This window comes from Acomys russatus, chromosome 16 (genome assembly GCF_903995435.1).
Source record: "Acomys russatus chromosome 16, mAcoRus1.1, whole genome shotgun sequence".
In the NCBI taxonomy this organism is placed as follows: Eukaryota; Metazoa; Chordata; class Mammalia; order Rodentia; family Muridae; genus Acomys; species Acomys russatus.
This window is the reverse complement of record NC_067152.1, coordinates 45,463,567-45,484,168: the sequence shown is the minus strand read 5'-3', so window position 1 is coordinate 45,484,168 and position 20,602 is coordinate 45,463,567. Positions and strand designations below refer to the sequence as shown.

The 20,602-nt window shown below is 51.8% G+C and overlaps 1 protein-coding gene across 1 annotated transcript in view; it reads right to left on the bottom strand.

Moving 5' to 3' along the window:
• The window catches only part of Rptor (regulatory associated protein of MTOR complex 1), a 298,025-nt gene that overhangs the window by 119,997 nt on the left and 157,426 nt on the right, over nucleotides 1-20,602 (bottom strand). The window contains exon 7 of the mRNA XM_051159180.1: nucleotides 11,479-11,538. Coding sequence (XP_051015137.1) covers nucleotides 11,479-11,538 — 60 coding nt within the window. The remainder of the gene's footprint in view (nucleotides 1-11,478; nucleotides 11,539-20,602) is intronic.

Below are 20,602 nucleotides of genomic sequence, written 5' to 3'. Positions count from 1 at the left end.
ATGACTGTGGGTCCTGCTATTAAGGCTGAAGTCTGGTGTTTCTGGGTAGCCTCTGAGTTCGGTACAAGTCGACAGACTCCCTCTCGGCCTGATCTGGGAACCCCAGAACCTCTATGGAGAGTCACATAGCCCAACCCTTTCCTGATAAGAAACCCATTCAACAAGCACCTGGGGACTCCTGGGGATACCCACCATGTGCTACTGAGATGTCTTGGTGTCTTGGCTTTCTACCAATGGTCACTGGTTGTACCTGGAGTTCATGCCCACCCACAGGGCGACTAAGCACTGCTCTCCCCTTCTTAGGACAGGGCTGTTTTATTACATGTAGATCAAGTCCCTGGTACCTCCAACCTCAGCAAACCAAATGTGCTGTGTTCACCCTCAAAAACCTGCCCACTTCCTTGAAGGCTGCGGCAAGCTTTTGGACGTCTGTCATCCACAGCTGTGTCTTGGGGGGGGGGGGCACTGAAGCCCAGCCCTCACAGTAAGCTCAGTGCTGGCCTGACTTGTGTCCCGTCGGGGCTGTGTCTCACCAGACCTGCTTTTGTCTGCACCCAGGCCATTAATACAGCAGCTTTCCTTTGAAGGATTGCTTTGAAGACCAAAACAGAAGCTACAGACACAGCTCTGACTACTGACATCCAAAAAACATAAGGATTCTTGAAGAGAAACACAATTTAAGAACTGGCACAAGACTTGAATACACACCAGTGACCCATGAAGGTGTCCCAGCACACACAGTCAGTTAAAGTTCAAACCATGACACCGCACATATGCCCTCTGTAAGCGCTGACCCCAAGAGTGGACACAGACCCAGAATGGCAGCACATTCACAAGCCTGCAAGGATGGCCCACCATGATGAAAAACAGCTAGGCAATTTCTCCTATAGCACTAAATGCACACCTACGACATGGCCAGCCAGTCCACACACTGGCATTTGTACACTATTTCCACAATTGACCACAGATGACTGACTGTACAGCATAACAACCAAACGACCACCAGCAGGTGAAGCAAGACAGAGATTAGCATGTGACTTGCAGTTAAGGAACGCAGCAGCACACCGAGCCTGGGGGATCTGAGAGGCTACACTAGCTAAAGAACCCAGACACGCAAGAGCTCTACACCATGAAATTCTGGAAAAGCAGCTCCAGCATACAGGGAGGCAGACCCAAGATGGCCTGGGCTGGGGGTCAGGGCGGTTAGTGGGGTCAGGGCGGTTAGTGGGGTGGGTGAAGTAAGAACACTGCAGACCACTGCTCCAGCATACAGGGAGGCAGACCCAAGACGGCCCGGGCTGGGGGTCAGGGCGGTTAGTGGGGTGGGTGAGGTAAGAACACTGCAGACCTTGTGGTAGCAGTAGACCATACACCTGTCAGAATTCATCAACTCAGTTAACTCCAGTGTCTTACTGACTGTCTCTGGATAATGTTGATCTACAATCATGAAAACACATGGGAAACTATGGCATCTTCACACAAGACAGAATTGTTTTCACCCGCAGACAGGAGCTCTGAGGCTCAGGAAGGAACAAGATCATCAGAAGGTGTGAGTGTGTGGTTACTGCAGGTGGATACTAACCCTGGAGGTGACAGCACCATGTGCACACAAAAGCACAGAGATGGCCTGGCATGTGCATGCATCTGGAACAGGTAAAAGCTGAGGGGAGACTAGCTTTTACAGCTGTGTGTCACAGTGACAAGCGACTTCCCATACAACAGCTAAGCTCAGGACTCTACTCTTAAATGGAAACTGCTACCAGAAAGGTGGGTCAAGGGCTCCAGGTGAGGCACAACCTCTCCTCACTGCGGCCTGTTGTGCTCTGCCCGGCAGCTGCACTCAATGGGGAAACACTGCCTGCAGGCACACTGCCCTCTGCCTCAAATGACCACAACTCTGAGCTGGGCAGAAATGAAGTTAGTGCCATAGCGAGAGACTGATGTGCCCTGTGCTGGGGCGCACAGGCCTTTGTTCTAATGACAACGGCCAGCATTCTGGTGCCACTGTGAAGAGAACGGAAGCAGTTCATGTGGTATTCAGGCACCCCATGGCAACCTCCGAGTCCTGACATCCTTTCTCCAGTACTCGCCTGTGATGTCCCTCAGGGTTAAGTCTCTTGCTGCCCACCAGAAAAAACCATGGACTTCTTGTAGGAGTGGTGTGTTGAGCACAGAGGTAACTGGCACCTTTCACCTGTCCTCTGCCCTTACAGGGATTAGAGCAGAAGATGCCTAAGTGACCCACTTAGAGGTGAGGTGATGGGCACAGGCGACTGCACGAGCAAGGCCTCTGGGTGGCAAGCAGAGATTCCGTTTTCTGTTTGTCAGTGTTCAAGACTCCCTCCAGCTACTGCCTCTGTCTCCACTGTTCAGGCCCTGGGCGTCTGTCTGTCTCAGTCCATCCTAAACCACCAGCAGGGAGGGTTGCTTAGAGGACTGTGACCAGAGCATACTGGTCAATTGCTGGTTTCTCAGAGCATTGGTGAGCCATGCATGCTGATCAATTGATGGGTTTTCACCATAAAGAGCCGCTACAAGGGTACTGGAAAGAAACCTTTAAAAGCAAGCCTGTGTCTTTTAATGAGTAATGAAAACTAGTTCATGTTTTGACTCTGTCTGGGCAGCAAAGGAAATTACAAGTGTGGTCCCTGCGCCTGTGACAGAGAAGCCCACTTATCTTCCTGAGTGAGTGTGTGCTGGGGGCGGGGCAGGACTCGGATGCTCACTGCAGTGGACTCTCCTGCGCTAGTGACTGTACAGATGACTCACCCACTCCGCCTTTCCAGTTCCCTGGCTCCAAGAAGGTAGATGACAATACTCACCCTCCAAGGGCCCTTTAGAAAGGAAATAGATACAAAGCCCTTGACACAGGACTGGGCACATACCAGGTATTCTGAAAATGTTTGCTTTGAAAGGCTATAAATATAAAAATCATGTAATTTCAAATACAGAATCAAGTCCACCCCAGGGCAGGGGGCACCTGAAGGCTATGCGGCCCTGTAGCCTCTGAAGCAGCAGGGGCAGCAATGGCAGCTGCGCTGCTGCAGATGCAGCCGTTAGCTCTTTAGAATGTGTTTACACAATCGATGTTAATCATGAATAATTTTTGTACACTCTGTGCCTCCAGTGATCAGAATACTAACAGCCTTGCAGATCAGGTTCAGCATCCGTGGGATCCCTAGAGCTTTCTGGGAACCCTAATATTTCTAGCACTGTTTAAGCGTTTCATTACTTTGTTTCAGGGCTGAAAAATGTCCCTTAATTTGCAAGCATGGATCTTATTGCCACTCTCTCAAAGGACTCGGAAAATAAATATGCGCTGCAGCAGCAACAGGCTTATTCATCAGGCATTAGGTGAATACAGATAATTAGAAGCAGTGGAGGGGGCTCAAGGGGGCTCACGCACCCTTCCTTCCAGACACAGCAGCTCATCAGAAAACAAATGCCTTCCCTAGCTTTGCGGCTCTGGAGTTAATGGAACACCCATACGTGCCAGTAGCAAGTGCAGGTAACTGCTGGGCCACAGAGGGGCCACACTGGCACCCTGAGGATCACATCTAGAGCACAGCAACAAGGCAAGCCCTGGAGCTGACTCCGGTCCCCACCATCTCCACCTGGCAAGCCAGCAGTGTGGAGCTCAGCCCTTCTCCAGTGATAACAACCCAACTCAGAGCGGACTTCTGACTGACTGATAGTAGAGGAGGTGTTGCCACACCCAACTGTCATGAAGGTGGTCTGTGGTGTCACTCCTGCTTGGTGTACAATGAGGCTCTCACTCCTAGCCTCAAGAGCAAAGGAGAAAGAACAAGCCAGCCTCCTAAGAGCACAAGAGTGGCCCGTAGTGCCTTCAGGGGCTCTTACATGTAGCTGGTGCTACAATTCTCACGGGTCATGGCTCAGTGAAATGCTGCCCTGACAGCCAAGGCTCCCGTCTGGAAGCATTCTGTCCGCAGAGCCCTGAGCACAACACGGGTGGTTGGTGTAAGAAGCAAGTGTGAGTGGCAGAGAGGACGCATGAGAAAGGACACAGGTGCAAATGCTACTCAGCTGCCTACGGCTGGCTCCAGGGAGAGGTATGTGGGGGAGAGATGCCCACTCCTCGCTGGGATATTTTATCACGAAGGAAACAAATGCAGCCAGAGGCCTGCTGTCCTCAGCCTGCCTGTGCAGAGTAACTTGCCATAGCGGCCAGCTGGGCCAGAACCAAAGTCACGCTCATATGTGTGACCAGGGAGTTAACAGAAAGGACTTCCCATGTGATGAGATGAATGAAAGTGTAAGACTGTATGCAAGTGAGTTTTCAGAATCTTTAAGAAGCTAGAAATCCAACAGCATATCTAAGCAAAGCCCGGCTGAAGTTGTGCTGAAGTGCTGCTAGAAGTTTCCCAGCACCCACTTGGCCCTGTAAGCTCTTCGTAATTTCAGATCCCGGCCCCTTCACCTTTTCAGGCCTCACTCAGGCCTCCTGAGTTCTGCCGCGCAGGGCTTTCCTCTGTAGCCTCTCACCAATCTGCAGAGCTCAGGGTTTCATTCAGGACAATGAGCAGCTACAGAGTAAATGGACTGAAATTCAGGACCTGGACAGGGAGCCACTGCTGTGTGCTGACAGCTGACTCAAACCATCTGTGCCGGCAGTCAGTGTGGGTCCCAGGCCGGCACGCTCGCGGCTGCACGGGAAGGCCTTCATGCTCTGTATGTGAAGGCCACACTGCACCTGGAGAAGGCACAGGTAGAGCCTGCAGCACAACCACTCAGGAGTCCACGTGGGCCCTGGAGTCAAAATGATGATGGATTCCCTGTCAGCTTTAATGCAAATGAGAGTTGGAAAACTCAGAGCCCGCCACTCTGGGAAAGTAGACTAGCCACAGTGAGCAGGGGCACGTGACTACGTATGCCACCAGCCAATTACACCCACCTCACCCAGCAGCTCCCGACAGCACTGTCAATATCGTGCAAATGTTTTTATTAAAATCTCAACTACTCAAAAATTTATATATTTTGAAATATTTCATGGTCCTCAAACCATCAGCTACTTATACATGTTTAAAGAGAATACCCATGCTGCCTGGGTGGGGAGGCAGGGCCTTTGCTCTGGGGTTTGAGCACAGGCAGGAAGGCGGTCAGGGTGAACACGCACCCCTGGGTGTTCTACACAGACTTACCTGCTGCTCGTCCCTGGCACCTGGGGCTCCGCGGAGACAGGCAGTCCTGGAGGCTGCATCAGACCAAGCCACTTTAAGTGCTGACTGTGCAGCAGAGCACCAAGCAACTAGTCTATGTCACTTCATCTCAGCCAAGTTTTTAAAGAGATAAAACTATCAGAAGGCTTTCTAAGTGTTTGGGGGCTGGGGCTGGCTTGGCCCGGCGGGCACTATACTGCGAGACGTGCAAGCGTGACCTGTAGAGACCTTCCTTCGTGTGTCCCTTGGGCAAGGGGAGTGGACTGACAGTATGGAGAGCATGTCAAGCACAGGAGCCTGCTCATGCTCTCAGCACTAGAACATTGCTCCTGGGTCCTACTTCCAGAAAAGTGTGCCTAGGCTCCACTGCTGGGGACAAGACACCATAGGGACACCGGAGAGACCCATCCTTAGCCAAAGGACCCAGATGCACCATGACACAAGGGACTCTCAGATTAGGAAACCAGGTGGCTGCGGCCTCCAGAACCACCGCCGGGGAGACACAGCAGCAGCAGGAGAGCAGTGCCCCCTTCAACACGTCCTAGGGCCTCATGGCCTCCATGGTCCTCCATTCTGTGTTACACTTCCTCTAGTCTTTCCTGAGGAAAGGGTGCTCTATGCTTTGGGTGTGCCTTGAGTGTGTCCCCAGAGCTTCAAGGGTTGACATTAGCCACCATGTGAGGTACAAGGAGGTTAACGACTGAATCCGAGCGGCGTGCAGGGCTAGGGTTAGATGACGTCAGTGGTGGAGCCAGAGAGTGGAACTCTGGGGACTTTAGAGGAGTCACATATGATCACCGCACACACTCTCTTCCCTGTCTTACCATGTTACACGCACATCCCAGGGACTCCTGCGGTAAGGCCTCACTAGGCAGCGCTCCGACACTGGAGGTCCAGAACGGTAAGCTAGCCAAACTCTCTTCTTCCGTGTTCTGCTTTGTGCAGTGCATGTGCTGTACGCAGAGCCCAGGACCTTGTCCGTGCTAGGCAAGTGCTAACTCCCGGGCTAGGCCTCCAGCCTCTGTGGTGCTGTATGTTAGAACCCCCAAAATGGCCTAATACAGGACATAAGCCTGTACATGAACTAAAACTTAAAAACAAAACCAAAAGCCTGGTTCTGCTCTACACCCTGCTGCCTGGCTGGAGCCAGCTCTGCTTTACTGCCTCTCATCACGGTGGCGAGGGGAGCCAAGAAGGCTGTGGCTGTGAAAACTGGGTCAAAGCTTCTGTTTGTAAAAAACTCAGCAGCATGGAGATGCACCAGTGGCATCAAGTGCTGCACTGGCTGTGCACCTGTGGACCAGGGACGTTGGGTGGACAGTACAGAGGCAGAATGCCACACAGGCACAGGGACTGCACAGAAACCATTGACTATGGTGGGCACAACGATGACACAAAAGGGAGGTGGGCCACTCAAAACTGCCCCAAGCCGTGCCACCTGTCTCCCACACCCACAGGCTGAGCACAAGCATCAGCTACGTCACCATACTCTCCCCGCAGCGGGGCTGCCTGCAGTGAGGCACAGGTTAGCACCGGCAGTCAGCCTGTTAGCTAACTGCTAGTCAGCATGCCAGGGAGCTATGCAGAGACTCCTGCAGGAGCAGTCCCAACCGGCTGCAAGCCCTGGGATTCACAAGAGCCGAGATGGCACTGTTGAGGAGACACCCAGAAGACACTAAAGACGGCCTGGCAGGACCAGTCATCAGCGGGATCTGCTGCCCACTTCCTGTTCTCACACCAACCTTCCTACGGGGCAGAAATCCAATTGGGAGAGACTCCAAAACCTTTTCTTTTAAATGGTGATACCCTCAAGCGAGCTGCCAACGTGACCTAGCGGCCGTGGCTGGTGGCTTTGGGGCTGTGCATCAGGCTTTCTCCTAGGATGGTGTAATTCTCAAGTTTGGAATCTGTCCTAGCACAAAAGTATAAATAGGATTCACCCATTCTCATTCACTCTAACCTTTGCCGAGCCACACGGGGGAGCAGCACCACACGGGGGAGCAGCACCACACGGGAGAGCAGCACCACACGGGGGAGCAGCACCACACGGGGGGAGCAGCACCACACGGGGGAGCAGCACCACACGGGGGAGCAGCACCACACGGGGGAGCAGCACCACACAGGAGAGCAGCACCACACGGGGGAGCAGCACCACACGGGAGAGCAGCACCACATGGGGGAGCAGCACCACACAGGAGAGCAGCACCACACGGGGGAGCAGCACCACACGGGAGAGCAGCACCACACGGGGGAGCAGCACCACACGGGGGAGCAGCACCACACAGGAGAGCAGCACCACACGGGGGAGCAGCACCACACAGGGGAGCAGCACCACACGGGGAAGCAGCACCATGGCATTTTGAACTGCAGGTGCTGATCTGTGCTGCTTCCAACTGAAATAGCCTGCTCTCCCTGACTCAGATCCAAGTTAACACCTTAAACACACGCAGAGTGAAGACAGCGACATCTAGGTCTTCGCTTTCTTCCCTTCAGTCTCCTTGGAAGCTATCACTCTGTTGTTAACCTTCACGACTAGACCTGGATCCGTGTTGTACCATCCAACCAGAGACCCACTTCTCTCAGCAGCGCTCCTCCCAGCTAGGTGGACCCCGATACATTACATTTACCTTTTTTAACTTAAAAACGAACGAACAAAATGAAGCGCTGGACAGATGGCCAGGTGGCCACAAGCACTTGCTACTCTTACAGAGGACCTGAGGTCTGTCCCCAGTACCCACACAGCCACTCAGAACTGCCTGTAACTTTAGTTTCAAGGGATCTGACAGCACTTTCTGAAATACGCCAGTATCAGGCACACACGTGGTACACATACATACACGCAAGAAGTACACATAAAATAAGACAGAATAAAATCACCTCGAGTGTTTCAGCATTTGACCAACTCTGCACCATTACTCGTCACAGAAGGGAGAGGAGTAAAGAGGACCCTGTGAGCTGAAGCGCTGACCCTGCTGGCTTGGGAAGCAGTAGCACCAGCATAGGGTGGGCAGAGGCTGTGGGTCCCGTCTGGGGAAGCAAGCTTGATGGCTTGCTAGCCGTCAGTCTAACAGTGAGTGGGAATGGCGCGCCCATGAAGCAGCACAAGCCACCTCTCCTCCTAGGCCCGGACCTTCTCTGCGCTTTGCTTCCTGTCGATGGCAGCTGCGCCTCTGCTACGCCCTCAGTGACTCTGGCCAGTACCCTTCAGGTCACTGCTACCTGACTCCACAATCAGGCTAACTTATTTATTTTTCCTGTTACATAGCAAAATGACTTCCTTTGGTGTAAGTTCTGTGGCTTTTACATACAGAGGTGTCTACGGGGCCACCGGCAGACATCTTCTTGCTGGTCCCTCAGTCCTGACCTGACCAATCTACTCTCCCATCCCACAGGTCTGGCTTTTTCAGAATGCCACTCGTGGAGACTGGCTTCTGCAAGAGAGAGAGAGAGTGTGTGTGTGTGTGTGTAGAGAGTGTGTGTGTGTGTGTAGAGTGTGTGTGTGTGTGTGTGTGTAGAGTGTGTGTGTGTGTGTGTAGAGTGTGTGTGTGTGTGTGTAGAGTGTGTGTGTGTGTGTGTAGAGTGTGTGTGTGTGTGTAGAGTGTGTGTGTGTGTGTAGAGAGTGTGTGTGTGTGTGTGTAGAGAGAGTGTGTGTGTGTGTAGAGTGTGTGTGTGTGTGTGTGTGTGTGTTCTCTTTTCTTGCTGACAGCATTTTGTGGTCCCCATGTCACATCATCTGAATTATTCTATAGGTTTCAATCTTCTTTTTGTTTTCAAAAACGATTTATTTTAGTTTATATATATATATATATATGTATGTGTGTGTGTGTATGTATGTATGTATGTATGTATGTATGTATGTATGTGTATGTATGCATGCATGCCTGAGTGTTTATATGTGTGTCACATGTGAGCAATGACTGCAGAGGTCAAAATAAAATAGGGCAGCTGATCCCATGGACCTAGAGTTACGGGCAGTTATGAGCTGCTTTGTGGGCGCAGGCAATGCTCTTAACCATGGAGCAAGAGCACTTAACTTAACCGCTCAGCCTCAGGTTCAGTTTTCAAGGGTGAAGGCCCAGTAACAGAGTGGATGGTTTTAGGGACACTGGTTTTCATGTGGTCACACCCTGGGAAAGCTCCAGCATCACTCAGGCGCTGAGGCTCCAGAAGGGACTGAGCAAGGGTGGAGACAGGCCAGGAAGACTTGCCAGGGAGCAGGTGATCTGCACTGCCCAGCCTTGTCTGCTGCACTGGCCCCTGGTCTCAGCAGCAGCATTATTCTGCCCCCTGATGACATGTGTGTAACATCTGTGAGCAGTAAGAACACAGCAGACAGAACTGAGCATGTGCCTCCATGTCGCCATGCCATCCAGGCTCCTATCACCACTTAGGATGTTAGGGAAATCAGCAAGCCGCCAGGTGCAGTGGCGCACGCCTGTAATCCCAGCACTCAGGGAGGTAGCGGCAGGTGGGTCTCTGTGAGTTCAAGGCTAGCCTGGTCTACAAAGTGAGTCCAGAAAGAAAATCAGCAAATGTGTTCCTGGGTCACAATCTTACACTGAAATGTTAAGAAAGACAGCTCAAGTGTCTGTCATACTGTGACCGAGCAGGTGACAGCTAAGACCCTGCCTCTTCCCACTGTGTCTGACTGAGGGCAGCTTCCTCGGCTCCCGAGTGAAGCATTACCAATAGTTGTGAAGCATCAGCCACCCAGCCACTGTCCACCCAGCCACTGTCCACCCAGCTACTGTCCACCCAGCCACTGCCCACCCAGCCACTATCCACCCAACCACTATCCACCCAGCCACTATCCACCCAGCCACTGTCCACCCAGCCACTGTCCACCAACAGCCACTATCCACCCAACCACTATCCACCCAGCCACTATCCACCCAGCCACTGTCCACCCAGCCACTATCCACCCAGCCACTGTCCACCAACAGCCCCACGCTGCTATGGAACACAGTATGGCTTCTAAACTGCTGCTCGGACCACACCTTGCTTGGCAGAGGGTTAACTGAGCCCTCCATGCGCTCTGCAGGCACCCACTGATGAGGCACTGCTCTTCCATGCTATCTGCCACGTTTGTGAATGCATAGATAGTGTTTCAAAAGCCAAGAGGAAAGACTGGCCTTGAATTGCTTGTGGTGTCCACACTGCATTCTGATTACTCTTAGACTGTATTCTACAGGCTGCATTTTGTAATAAATGTAGAGTGCTTTTTTTTGTAAGATGTGCATGTGGTTGTTTGTGTTTATGGAAAAGTCAGAATTCCTCGATGCTGTTGTTTCTTCACCTGTTTCAAGTTCCTCCTTGCTATGCAGCTGAAATTAGAACTGTTGCTCTTTTATTGGGCAAAGCTGGGGAATCCAATCCAGGGCCTTCTATACAGTGACTGTGCCTCAACCCTCACCCTCACCCCTAGGGCTGCACACTTCTTTGTGCATTTACCTTCAGGGGTTACAACAATGGACTGTGCGTCCTAGTGCGTATCTCTGCCTTGTGATGGGGGCCGACCGCGTGTGCGCGGCTGTACTCTCCCTGCAGGCTACACTGGGAGCAGCACTGTCGGGAGGCAGCAGCCCGGCTCTCGGCACAGGCCATGAGCTGGTTCCCTAACGCACAAGGCAAGCACTCGTCTGGGGGTCCCTGGTGTAGATCTGCTTTTCCCGCCTACTTTAATAAATTCAGGCCCTGGGTGTTTTCACATATACTACTGTGTATCACACCTTGGAAAAAAATCATCTGGCAAGTAATTTTGGAATATATGGGGTTCCCTCCCCAAGTTTTCCATCCTTCTGGCACAAGTCAGGATGGCATCAAATGCAGGCCAAGTTTAGTCATGAGACACTGTTTCAGAGGCAGAGGAGTCAGAGCAGGAGAGGGGCAGACTCCTCGGTGATGAGGGCACACAGGTTCTCACACTGCGTACACCCGCCTCTGCTTCTAGAAAGGGTTAACCCCCGACAGCGCCATGGCTGAAGGCGAAATGGTGAGTCCAGAGCTTCAGCGGGCCGAGTGGGCAGGACTGTGCTCTGCATCCGCGCAGCCTGCGGTATTTTAACATTCAAAGGAGCTGAGCTTCCTGTCATTTCCTCTAACCCTGGCCTGTCAGTCCCTCCAACACTGAGCACGTGTGTAATGATCATAAGCAGAGCCTCCATCAGAGAATACAAGGACAGAGCCACATCAAAGGGGAGAACCACGCTGACGCGCCCACGCTCATGAGGGGTTCTGAGGACACGGACGAGGACAACACTCAGATCCAGGAAGCCACCAGGGCTCAGATCTTACTTACTTTTCTATCAAATCCAGTGTGACTCCAGGCACCAGACTAACACACTTCTGCATGCAAAACCTGCAGAGAGAGGAGAGAACACAAGAGGCATGAGCGGAACGCTGAACACGAATGAGTACAGCAGGGAGCCAGGTGTGGTGGCGCACACCTGTAATCCCAGCACTCAGGAGGCACAGGCAGGCGGACCGCTGTGAGTTCGAGGCCAGCCTGGTCTACACAGCGAGTCCAGGACAGCCAAGGCTACACAGAGAAAACATGTCTTGAAAACAAAACAAAACAAAATAAAAATACAGTAGTAAAAATACAAATCAAAGGTGGGGACAGGGTGGCCCCAGTAAATGAATACAGTGCTTCCTTAGTCCTGGCAGAGAAGCAAACATCATCGCCAGCCTGTCAAGACTGTATAGCAGCGCCTGGAGCCAGCAGCATCAGGAGGAAGGGGTCGCATGCGCTCAGAGGAGCCTGGCCCCCAGAGAGAGAGCAACACAAACCTGAGACTCAGCGCAAGACTCCAGCTGAGAACTGCTGTAGTGGACTGGACTCTCCACCCTGCCTTTCATTTTTTTCTTTAAAAAATGAGGGGAAGGGAGGGGTGTGTAATGCTAGGGGGTAGATGTGTGCCTTCAAGGCACACAAATGTCACTTAGCGAAGACAAAGAAACAGATTCATTTATACCATTTTAATCATCAAAAGTCAAGGGAGCCAGAGCTGAGAGATTCTCATGTGTGAACAAATCTACCCTCAGATGCAAGAAGGGAAGGGGTGGGGCTTTACCTAATTTGTGTGAGCTGACAGAAGGCAGGAAGCCATCCATTCTCCCCCCACCCCCCACCGGTTACAGCCACTGGCACAGAACAGAAGAGGATCAATGACATCATTGAGGAAAAAAAACAGCTTGATGTTTCTAGTGGGAGAAATGTAAAATGCTTGAACTGTCTATGTTTAAAATTAAGAGCAGTAGCCCCTTTCAAAAGCTGCAGCAGTAACAAAGCACATGAGGCGGCCCTCCATCTAGGATGCAGGCAACGGTGTGTGGCAGCTCTTAGGCAGCCCACCAGCACTGGTAGAGAGCAATGGTGGGTACTCTCTCTCCCTGTGTCTCAGGCAGAAGCTAAGCCAGGACAGTCTGCAGCTTGTGCTTATTTCCCAGTCACGATGACTGTGCCGTACAAGGGACTCACCAGGACAGCATTTGTAAAATGCATGTCTACATATCGCCCACAGACAGTGTTCAGCACGCAGGTGAGGACACGGCCAGGAGAAAAGGATAACAATCTTTATGGGTGAGTAGGTTTGGAGGACAGAGGCAGCAGTGCAATAATTGGGCAAGAAAACAGAAAAAGATAAAGAGAACAAGCTCCTGCCTTGGACTAGGACATGGAGGACAACTGCCCAGCCACAGTCTCAGCTCAAGCAGTGGGAGAAAGTGAGCTTCAGGCTGAGCTGCCAAGGTTCAAAGAGCAGACCAATAAACCCGAGGTTCCGATTTCTGACGGCAGGGACAGCCCCTTCACAGTATAAAGGAGCTGGAGGCTGAATTTAGCCAGGCTGGTGCTAGGCTCTGAGCTAGATCCTTCTGTTGACCTTCTGAGAGTTCTGCTTAGCCCCCCCAGGCACCTCGTGTCCTGGGATCCGCACAGATATACAGTTCCAATAGTGTCAAGATCTGCTGGAAGTATGGCCAACAAGAGACACATTTTGGGGTCTGAGTTCTGTGTGAGCCACACTTATTGTTTTGCCTTCTCTACACAATAGATTTATTGACTGGGATATCTTGAGTCCAGTAATGACAGGCCCATTTGTAAGAGACTAAGTCTTTTGTCAACAGCAATAATAAACTCCAGACAAAATATTAAAAACTACCACGTGGTAAATATAAAAACAAACAAACAAAAACCAAAAACCCAAAAAGAAAAACCGGAAGGGCTGTACCCTCTGGGGCTGTACACGCACATAACAGACGGGGCCTGTAGCAGCAGTCAGGGTCAGAGGTCAGCACTGAAGGCTGCCAGAAAATGGCAAGAAATAACCTAAGACTGGAGGGAGCCAATCTTCCTCACACACTGGCTGACTCATGAACCACAGACAGGATGTGACTCCAAGGATCCCTGTGGCAACAGGAGGCTGGAAGTATTAATTGGAGAGTGCAGCGTCTCCTGTACCAAGAAGGGAGAATAAGGCTCCATTCCCCAATTAGAGGCCCTGACAAGCCCCAGGGCTTTCAATGGATTCCCAGAGGGAGCCTGCTTTAGTCACAAACTCTATTCCTGGATCAAGAGTGACACTCTGGAGCTAGGAACAAAGCCAAAGAGGTCTGTCCCATGACCAAGCTTCTGGCAAGCACAGTCCATCTTACACTGCTGGCCCCCCTCCCCCGCCCCATGCCAACTGAGCTGCCTCTACTCAGCCAAGAGCACAGAAGCCGAGCTTTGCAATGGCTCTTCCAAAACCGGAGGTGCAGTGTCAAAGGTCAGAGGAAATACTGAAACAGACTCTGGAACTGATATACTTTACAGTTATAAAAACCTAATTTGATTATTGACTGCAAAATTAGCATTTTTACAATAGCACAAAGGCACAGTTCTCTTAAATATAGAATTAAAGCAAGGACATTACACAACCTTAAACCACTGAGGCTATGGTCACCGGAAGCATGTTTACATCAGGACGGCAAAATCCCCTCACCAACAGCTTCAGTTCCCCACACCAGAACTAACAGCTGCGGCCACCCTCACACCTCTTGACTTGTACATGAGGGTGTTTCTCCACAATGAAGCCCAAGGTCTAGGCAGGAACTGAAGAAACAAAATGACTCCATGTTGGGTGTTGTGGCGCACGCCTTTAATCTCAGCACCGAGGCGACAAAGGCAGGCCGAGCTCCACACGGTTCAGGCCAGTCCCGTCTGCATGCCTAACTCCAGGACAGTCAGGGCTACATAGAAAGACCACCTTAAAAAAAAAAAAGACTCAAATAATCCATTAAAACTGGCTGGGTATGATGGCTCATGCTTGTAAACCAAAGACTTGGGAGGCTGAGGCAAAAGGATCATTTCAAGTTCAAGCCCTGCCTGGGCTACGAGGCAAAAGCCTGTGTAAAATAGTAAATAAAAAAGAAATAACAAAATAGCTGATAAATAAATAACCATCTGGTGGTTATCGCCCTATGTCTCACTTTCTGCTTGTTGTTGTGTATTTCTCGCCTGTTACACAGATGGAGGCCCCTGTACATAAGGGACAGAAGAATGAAGCTCCTGCTGGCTGGGAGGCTGAGACAGGAAGGCAGTTGAGCCCAGGAGTTCAAAGCCAGCCTGGGGAGCGCAGCAAGGCCAGTTTCAACAAGTAAACCACACAAAGCCAAAACAAAATACAACAAAGAGAGAACATTGTAAACAGCAAATAGGAAGCTTTTCAGAAGCATCGCTTTCCAAGAAACAAGCCGATTAAGCAGGAGGACCAGGGAAGACGGTATGCACCTTACTGACGATGATGACAACTCAGAGCCAGCCCCCGCTGCCCGGCCCGGCTGCTATGGACCGTGAAGCAGTGGTCTTGGCATGTACAGTTTCAGAAGCTGGTAACCACAGAGCACATGGAAAACAGCTGAGGAGGACACTGGAGTCAGAGGGCAAAGGTGAAACCTGAGGCGTTGGAAGAGATGCAGGAGATGAGTTGGCCTCTGTGAGGTGATGTCTATGAGCCCAGACTGAGAAGCCAGAGGGCAGAGCAGAGTGGCGGCACCAGCAGGAGGACTCTGCTGGCACTTCACCCCAGCAGGAGGACTCGTGTGGCAGTTCACCCCAGCAGGAGGACTCTTGTGGCAGTTCACCCCAGCAGGAGGACTCTGGTGGCACTTCACCCCAGCAGGAGGACTCTGGTGGCACTTCACCCCAGCAGGAGGACTCTTGTGGCAGTTCACCCCAGCAGGAGGACTCTGGTGGCACTTCACCCCAGCAGGAGGACTCTCGTGTGGCAGTTCACCCCAGCAGGAGGACTCTGGTGGCACTTCACCCCAGCAGGAGGACTCTCGTGTGGCAGTTCACCCCAGCAGGAGGACTCTCGTGTGGCAGTTCACCAGGAGCCACAGTTTTGCATCAAGTGGCTATACAAACAAGGCTGAACATAAATTTTCTTTTTTCTTCTTTTTTTCTTTTGCCTTGCACAGCAGTCCTACACAGCAGCCAGAAACTGGGCTGCTTACCTGACCTTCCAGGAGCCAGCAGGAGGGGTCATCACTTCCCTCAGCAGGCCAGCTGCAGCCTGCCACCAACAATCAGGTCCCAGCCCACTTTAATCCTTATACCAGAGGTGACCCGAGGCTAAGCAATCCCTTTTCTATTTTCTGCCTCACAAGGAACTCTGATTCATTTTAGCTCTTTGTTTCTATTCTCTGCAGCTCCCCTCCATCTATAAAATCCTTTCTTCTGTTCCACTCACAGAAACGCTGCTATAAAGCTGGGCAAAACGGAAAGGCAGAGAAGTCTGGGGGTACACGAACAGGGAAGGGGCCCCTCACCCTGGGTCCAGTTGGCCACTCACCAGCTGCAGACCTGACACTTGCTAGGCACCTCACTAGAACCCCCACTTCTGAGGAAGGACACGTACTAAGCACCTTGTGCAGCCCAGTGGCTTTCACAGTCATTACCAGAGCAGCCTCGCCTATCAAATAAAAGAGAAAAGAAGCAAAAGGATCTTAGCAGCCTCAGAGATCTAAGTGGTGCGTGTGGCTAATGCTAAGCCAGTTGCCTGTGTCTCCCCTACAGAGCCTGAGTCACTGCCACACTTGAGTGTGCCTCATTTTCTCAGAGAAGCTCAAAGCCTTACTCTTAAGTACGGCCTTTCTCCCTTAATTGTTTTTGCTTTCTCCAAACACTTGGGCTTAAGTTTGGCTCCCAGCACCCACATGGCAGCTCACAACATCTGTAAGTCCCAGGGGCTCCAGGGATAGATAGCAGGCACACAAGCGGCACACTAGACGCACTTGTACAGAAACACGGATGCACATTAAGTAAACAACGCATAAATACACAACGCTAATCAGTTGGGTAGACTGGATTACTCCTGTCACTTGAGCTCTCAGGAGACTGAGGCAGAAGGATGACTGCCAGCTCAGTACCAGCCTACGTGACATATTGAGCCCGAGGCCAAACTTGGGGAACAGGGTTTTTCAAAGGAACAACTAAGCACAATCTCTTAGCTGTTGTGATTTTTCCCTTGGTGCTAATTCACAAACTTGAGGCTTCACTTTCGACTGTACAGAATGGCTTCCCATTGGCAGCTTCTAGGCCTATAAGCAGGATTACACACATGAAGGGAGGCATTTGCTATCTTAGGTGCTCTCTCTGCTGTTGAACCAGATGAGCTTAAAAACAAAAACAAAAACCTGAAGCCTTTCACTAGAAAGAGACATGGATGAGGCACAGCCCTCAGCCAGGGGGAAGGAGCAAGCAGCAAAGTGCTGCCCCTCTATGCCCCATATGCTCTACCATTTTAGCTTTCCCTCAAATGGTTGACATCTGTCCTCCAATAAAGAGAAGGCAGTCAATACCTGGCTAGCCAACTCCACAAAGCTCGCACGTCTGAAGGGTGCAAGCTCTCAAAGGTGCACCCCTGCCTCCCCACACCCCTGCCCACAATTCCCCCTGGTACTATCAACAGCTGCTACTGACTTGGAAGAAGAAGCCAACACTCCTTCCTATGAAGGCACCTTTTTCTGGGGAGGAAACTTTGAACACACAGGCAGAACACATCTTGCCTCATGGCATACTCCCACATGCCAGGGTCCTACGTGGCAGGGCAGCGGAGCCTCTTGTCGGAACTGGCCCCAGTCTGTGACACCTTCAGGCTCCTCACTGCTCGGTGCCCAATTGCTGTAGGAGGTACACAGAATCTGACAACTCTGACCCTCACGCCTAAGTTGGGCAATACACAGACCCTGTAGACACACTTGGTGCTCACAGTGACAGGGGTGCCATCCTCCACCTCTGCACAGACGCCGTAGACACACTTGGTGCTCACACCGACAGGGGTGCCATCCTCTACTTCTGCACAGACCACGTAGACACACTTGGTGCTCACACTGACAGGGGTGCCATCTGCCTAGCAGGGAGAGTGGCCTTATGGTAGAAGCTTTAAATGAACTCTAGAACTTGTTAACAAAACAAACAAAACACATGATTCTTTTACATTCCTAAGAGACAACTACTTAGCGTGAACTGTATGACCAGCCACCACACTTCCCCCTTTGCCATCTCACCTGTTCAGACAAAGCTGTAGGACTGCCATCAAGAGGAGGTTGGAGATGACCTGGACAAACCAGACAGAAGGGCACAAGCAGCCCAACACTCCACCACTCACCACTCAGTGGCAGCCAAGAGAAGCTGCTCCTAGCTGAGACTGGCCAGGGGTGTGCTGAGAGCAACACAGCACGAGGGGCTCCCCAACACAGGGACTGAGGTGTTGTCACCAGAGAGCTCTGCAACTGCGGCACGACTAGTGGCCCAGAGCCAAGGCCCGACTCTCACCCAAAGTAAAAGTGGGAAAAGAAACTGGGAGGAATTTCAAGCAGGCTGGGACCATGCACTCACTCACTTCCTGTGCAGAGCGAAGGCCAGCACTGCAAAGGTCAGGTGAGGAGATGCAGACAGATAGCTCTCCTTCCCTTTCTAACCCAACAACCCTTGTCCCCAAGGGAAGTCCTGAGTGCTGAAGCTGGGACACAGGCAAGTGGGGTTCACAGTTAAGCTCACATTTTCATTTTCGGCTAGGCCTCACACAGGTCCCCCAGAAGACATCAGCGTTTTCCTCAGCTGCTCTGAGAGGGCAGGTGACACAGGCCTGTAATCCCAGGTCTTGGGATGCTGATGCAGGAGGATCAAGACACGCGGACAACCTGGGCTGAGGCCCTGGCTCAAGCAAGCAAATAAAACTATCTATGAGGAAGGCCCCTTTTGAAAAAAATTCCATCTAATTTAAGCCTAGTCATTCTTGTTACCTTACCAGCAGGAGCAGCGAGGGAAATGGGAACAGAGGCCAAGCCTTCAGGTGTGCACCAACAGACACCTCATTAAAAATGTGAACATTTCTCAGGAATTCGTTTTTTGAGGTGGGGGAGGGGTCGGATCCAGGTTTTACTCCTAACAACCCCACAGAAAATTAGCCATACAGAAGCAGGAGAGGGTGACCTGTGTTAGCGCAGAGGCAAAAGGCGGGGCCCAAGATGTACAGCCAAAGACAAAACAGTATTCTCACCTGCCAATTAAAAGTTAATTAATGAAAGCATTTGTCTAGGAAACAAGAGCTAAAGCAAGAAGGAACCATCCCTGTCCCCACCCGCCTGCATTGTGACCTCTGCTCCAGCTCGGGGCAACCAAAGCTGCCACCCTCAGCCTAAGGCAGCTATGCCTACGTCTTCTACGCTGGCGTGTCCCCTGGACTGCCCCTCTGCGGCTGGCAGTTTACATTTGTCATTGTTTCTCCAGCAGCGGATGTAGATGTTCAGAGGCCCCAGGTGAGAGCCCACACTCCTCTCCTGCCCACTGCAGAGCACATCTGAGCAGCCATGTCGGCAGCGTGGATTTAATGTCTCCTGAATGGACCTTTCATCAATTATGCAGTTGGTAGGTGCCAGACATTTCGCCTGCTTTACGACGTTGAACACATTGTTTTAACAGAAGCAGATGGAGATGAGGCTAATACAGCTGGTTTAGGACTTCGCACGGAAGTCCAGCCAGAGACAAGGAAAACTTCCATCAGAGAGCAAGCTTCCTCCAGCCAACGGCACCTTCCAGGTTCTTCACTGGCTGCTGTGTAGTCTCCCCCGCCCCCACCTCTCTTTTGGTTTTTCAAGACAGGGTTTTTCTGTGTAGCCTTGGCTGTCCTGTCAAGGCTGGCCTCAGACTCACAGACATCCACCTGTCTCTGTCTCCCCAGTGTGCCTCCACGCCCAGCATGAGCTCAATTTCTGGCAGCACAAACAGTGGTCAAACAATAGCCCCTGGGTGGGAGGTGAGGAAGTGCTGTGACAAGCAGCCAGTATCTGGTGTTCTAGAAGCAGTGGGCAATGAGGCCAGACTAGTTTCCAGCTAACTTAGATGTGCTTCCTGCTGTGACGCACGCACGCACGCACGGCACACGTGGTAACATCTGCCTCCTCCTCCTCCTCCTCCTCCTCCGGCAGTTGGGGAGGGAGGCTGGTAATGCTTCCTCTGCTGCGCTCCTGGTCTGTGGCTTCCGCATCAGGTGCCTGAGGCTTCTAGAAGCAGGTGAGAACTCTGTAGGGAGGGGCAGACTTTCTCACAGTGATTTACACACTGTAACCTACGAAACCCTCAAATCGGGCACCACCCACAGAACAGAGTCTGTCCATCACAGCCTGGGATGGACAGTTTCTTCTCTGGAAGTGACACATTTGCATGAGTGACCCAGGGTGGTCTCACCTTCCAGCCTCAGAGCAGCAGAGGCCAAGAGCTGCACTCCCTGCCGTGCGAGTCCCATGCCTTATAGGGAGTGTCCAGAAGGAGGGTAGGTGCTGTGCTCTGAAAAGAGGAGCAGGTGCCTTGGGCCACAAAACACTGCAGTTTATACTACTGGGCAAATGCTTACATACTTCCGTCTATAAATACGATGGGATACTGAACTAGAGTAGCAGGTAGTAAAAAGGAGTGGTCATATTTAGCCTGGAAACCCTGGAAACACAGTGTGAAGGTATATGAAATCCACCTAGCTGAATTACGTAGTGCGTAGGTGGGAAAGGCAGACACCATGAAGCGGTAGCCGAGCCGTCTCGTCGCTCACAGCAGCACGGTGTGCAGAAGTGAGGAAGAGGAAGACTGCGAGTGAAGCATTCCTGCCTGTGCGCCCTCTCCTCACACAGCCCCATGCTTGCTTTTGGCTCTCAAGTGCATCCGGCAGGGAAGAAGAAGTGATGCTCGGCCGGAACAGAGGCCCCTCGCTGTGAGCTGGCACAGCGTAAGGAGTTTGAGAAGTAAACCAGGGGCCTGAAACTGGCCCAGGCAGGGCAAGCAGGTGACAGGGAATAAGCAAGGAATCCCGGAAGGATGTGTCAGCTGACGGAGTCCTGAGGGAGTACGCACTTTTGGCATGAGCAGTGTCAAGGACCCCAAT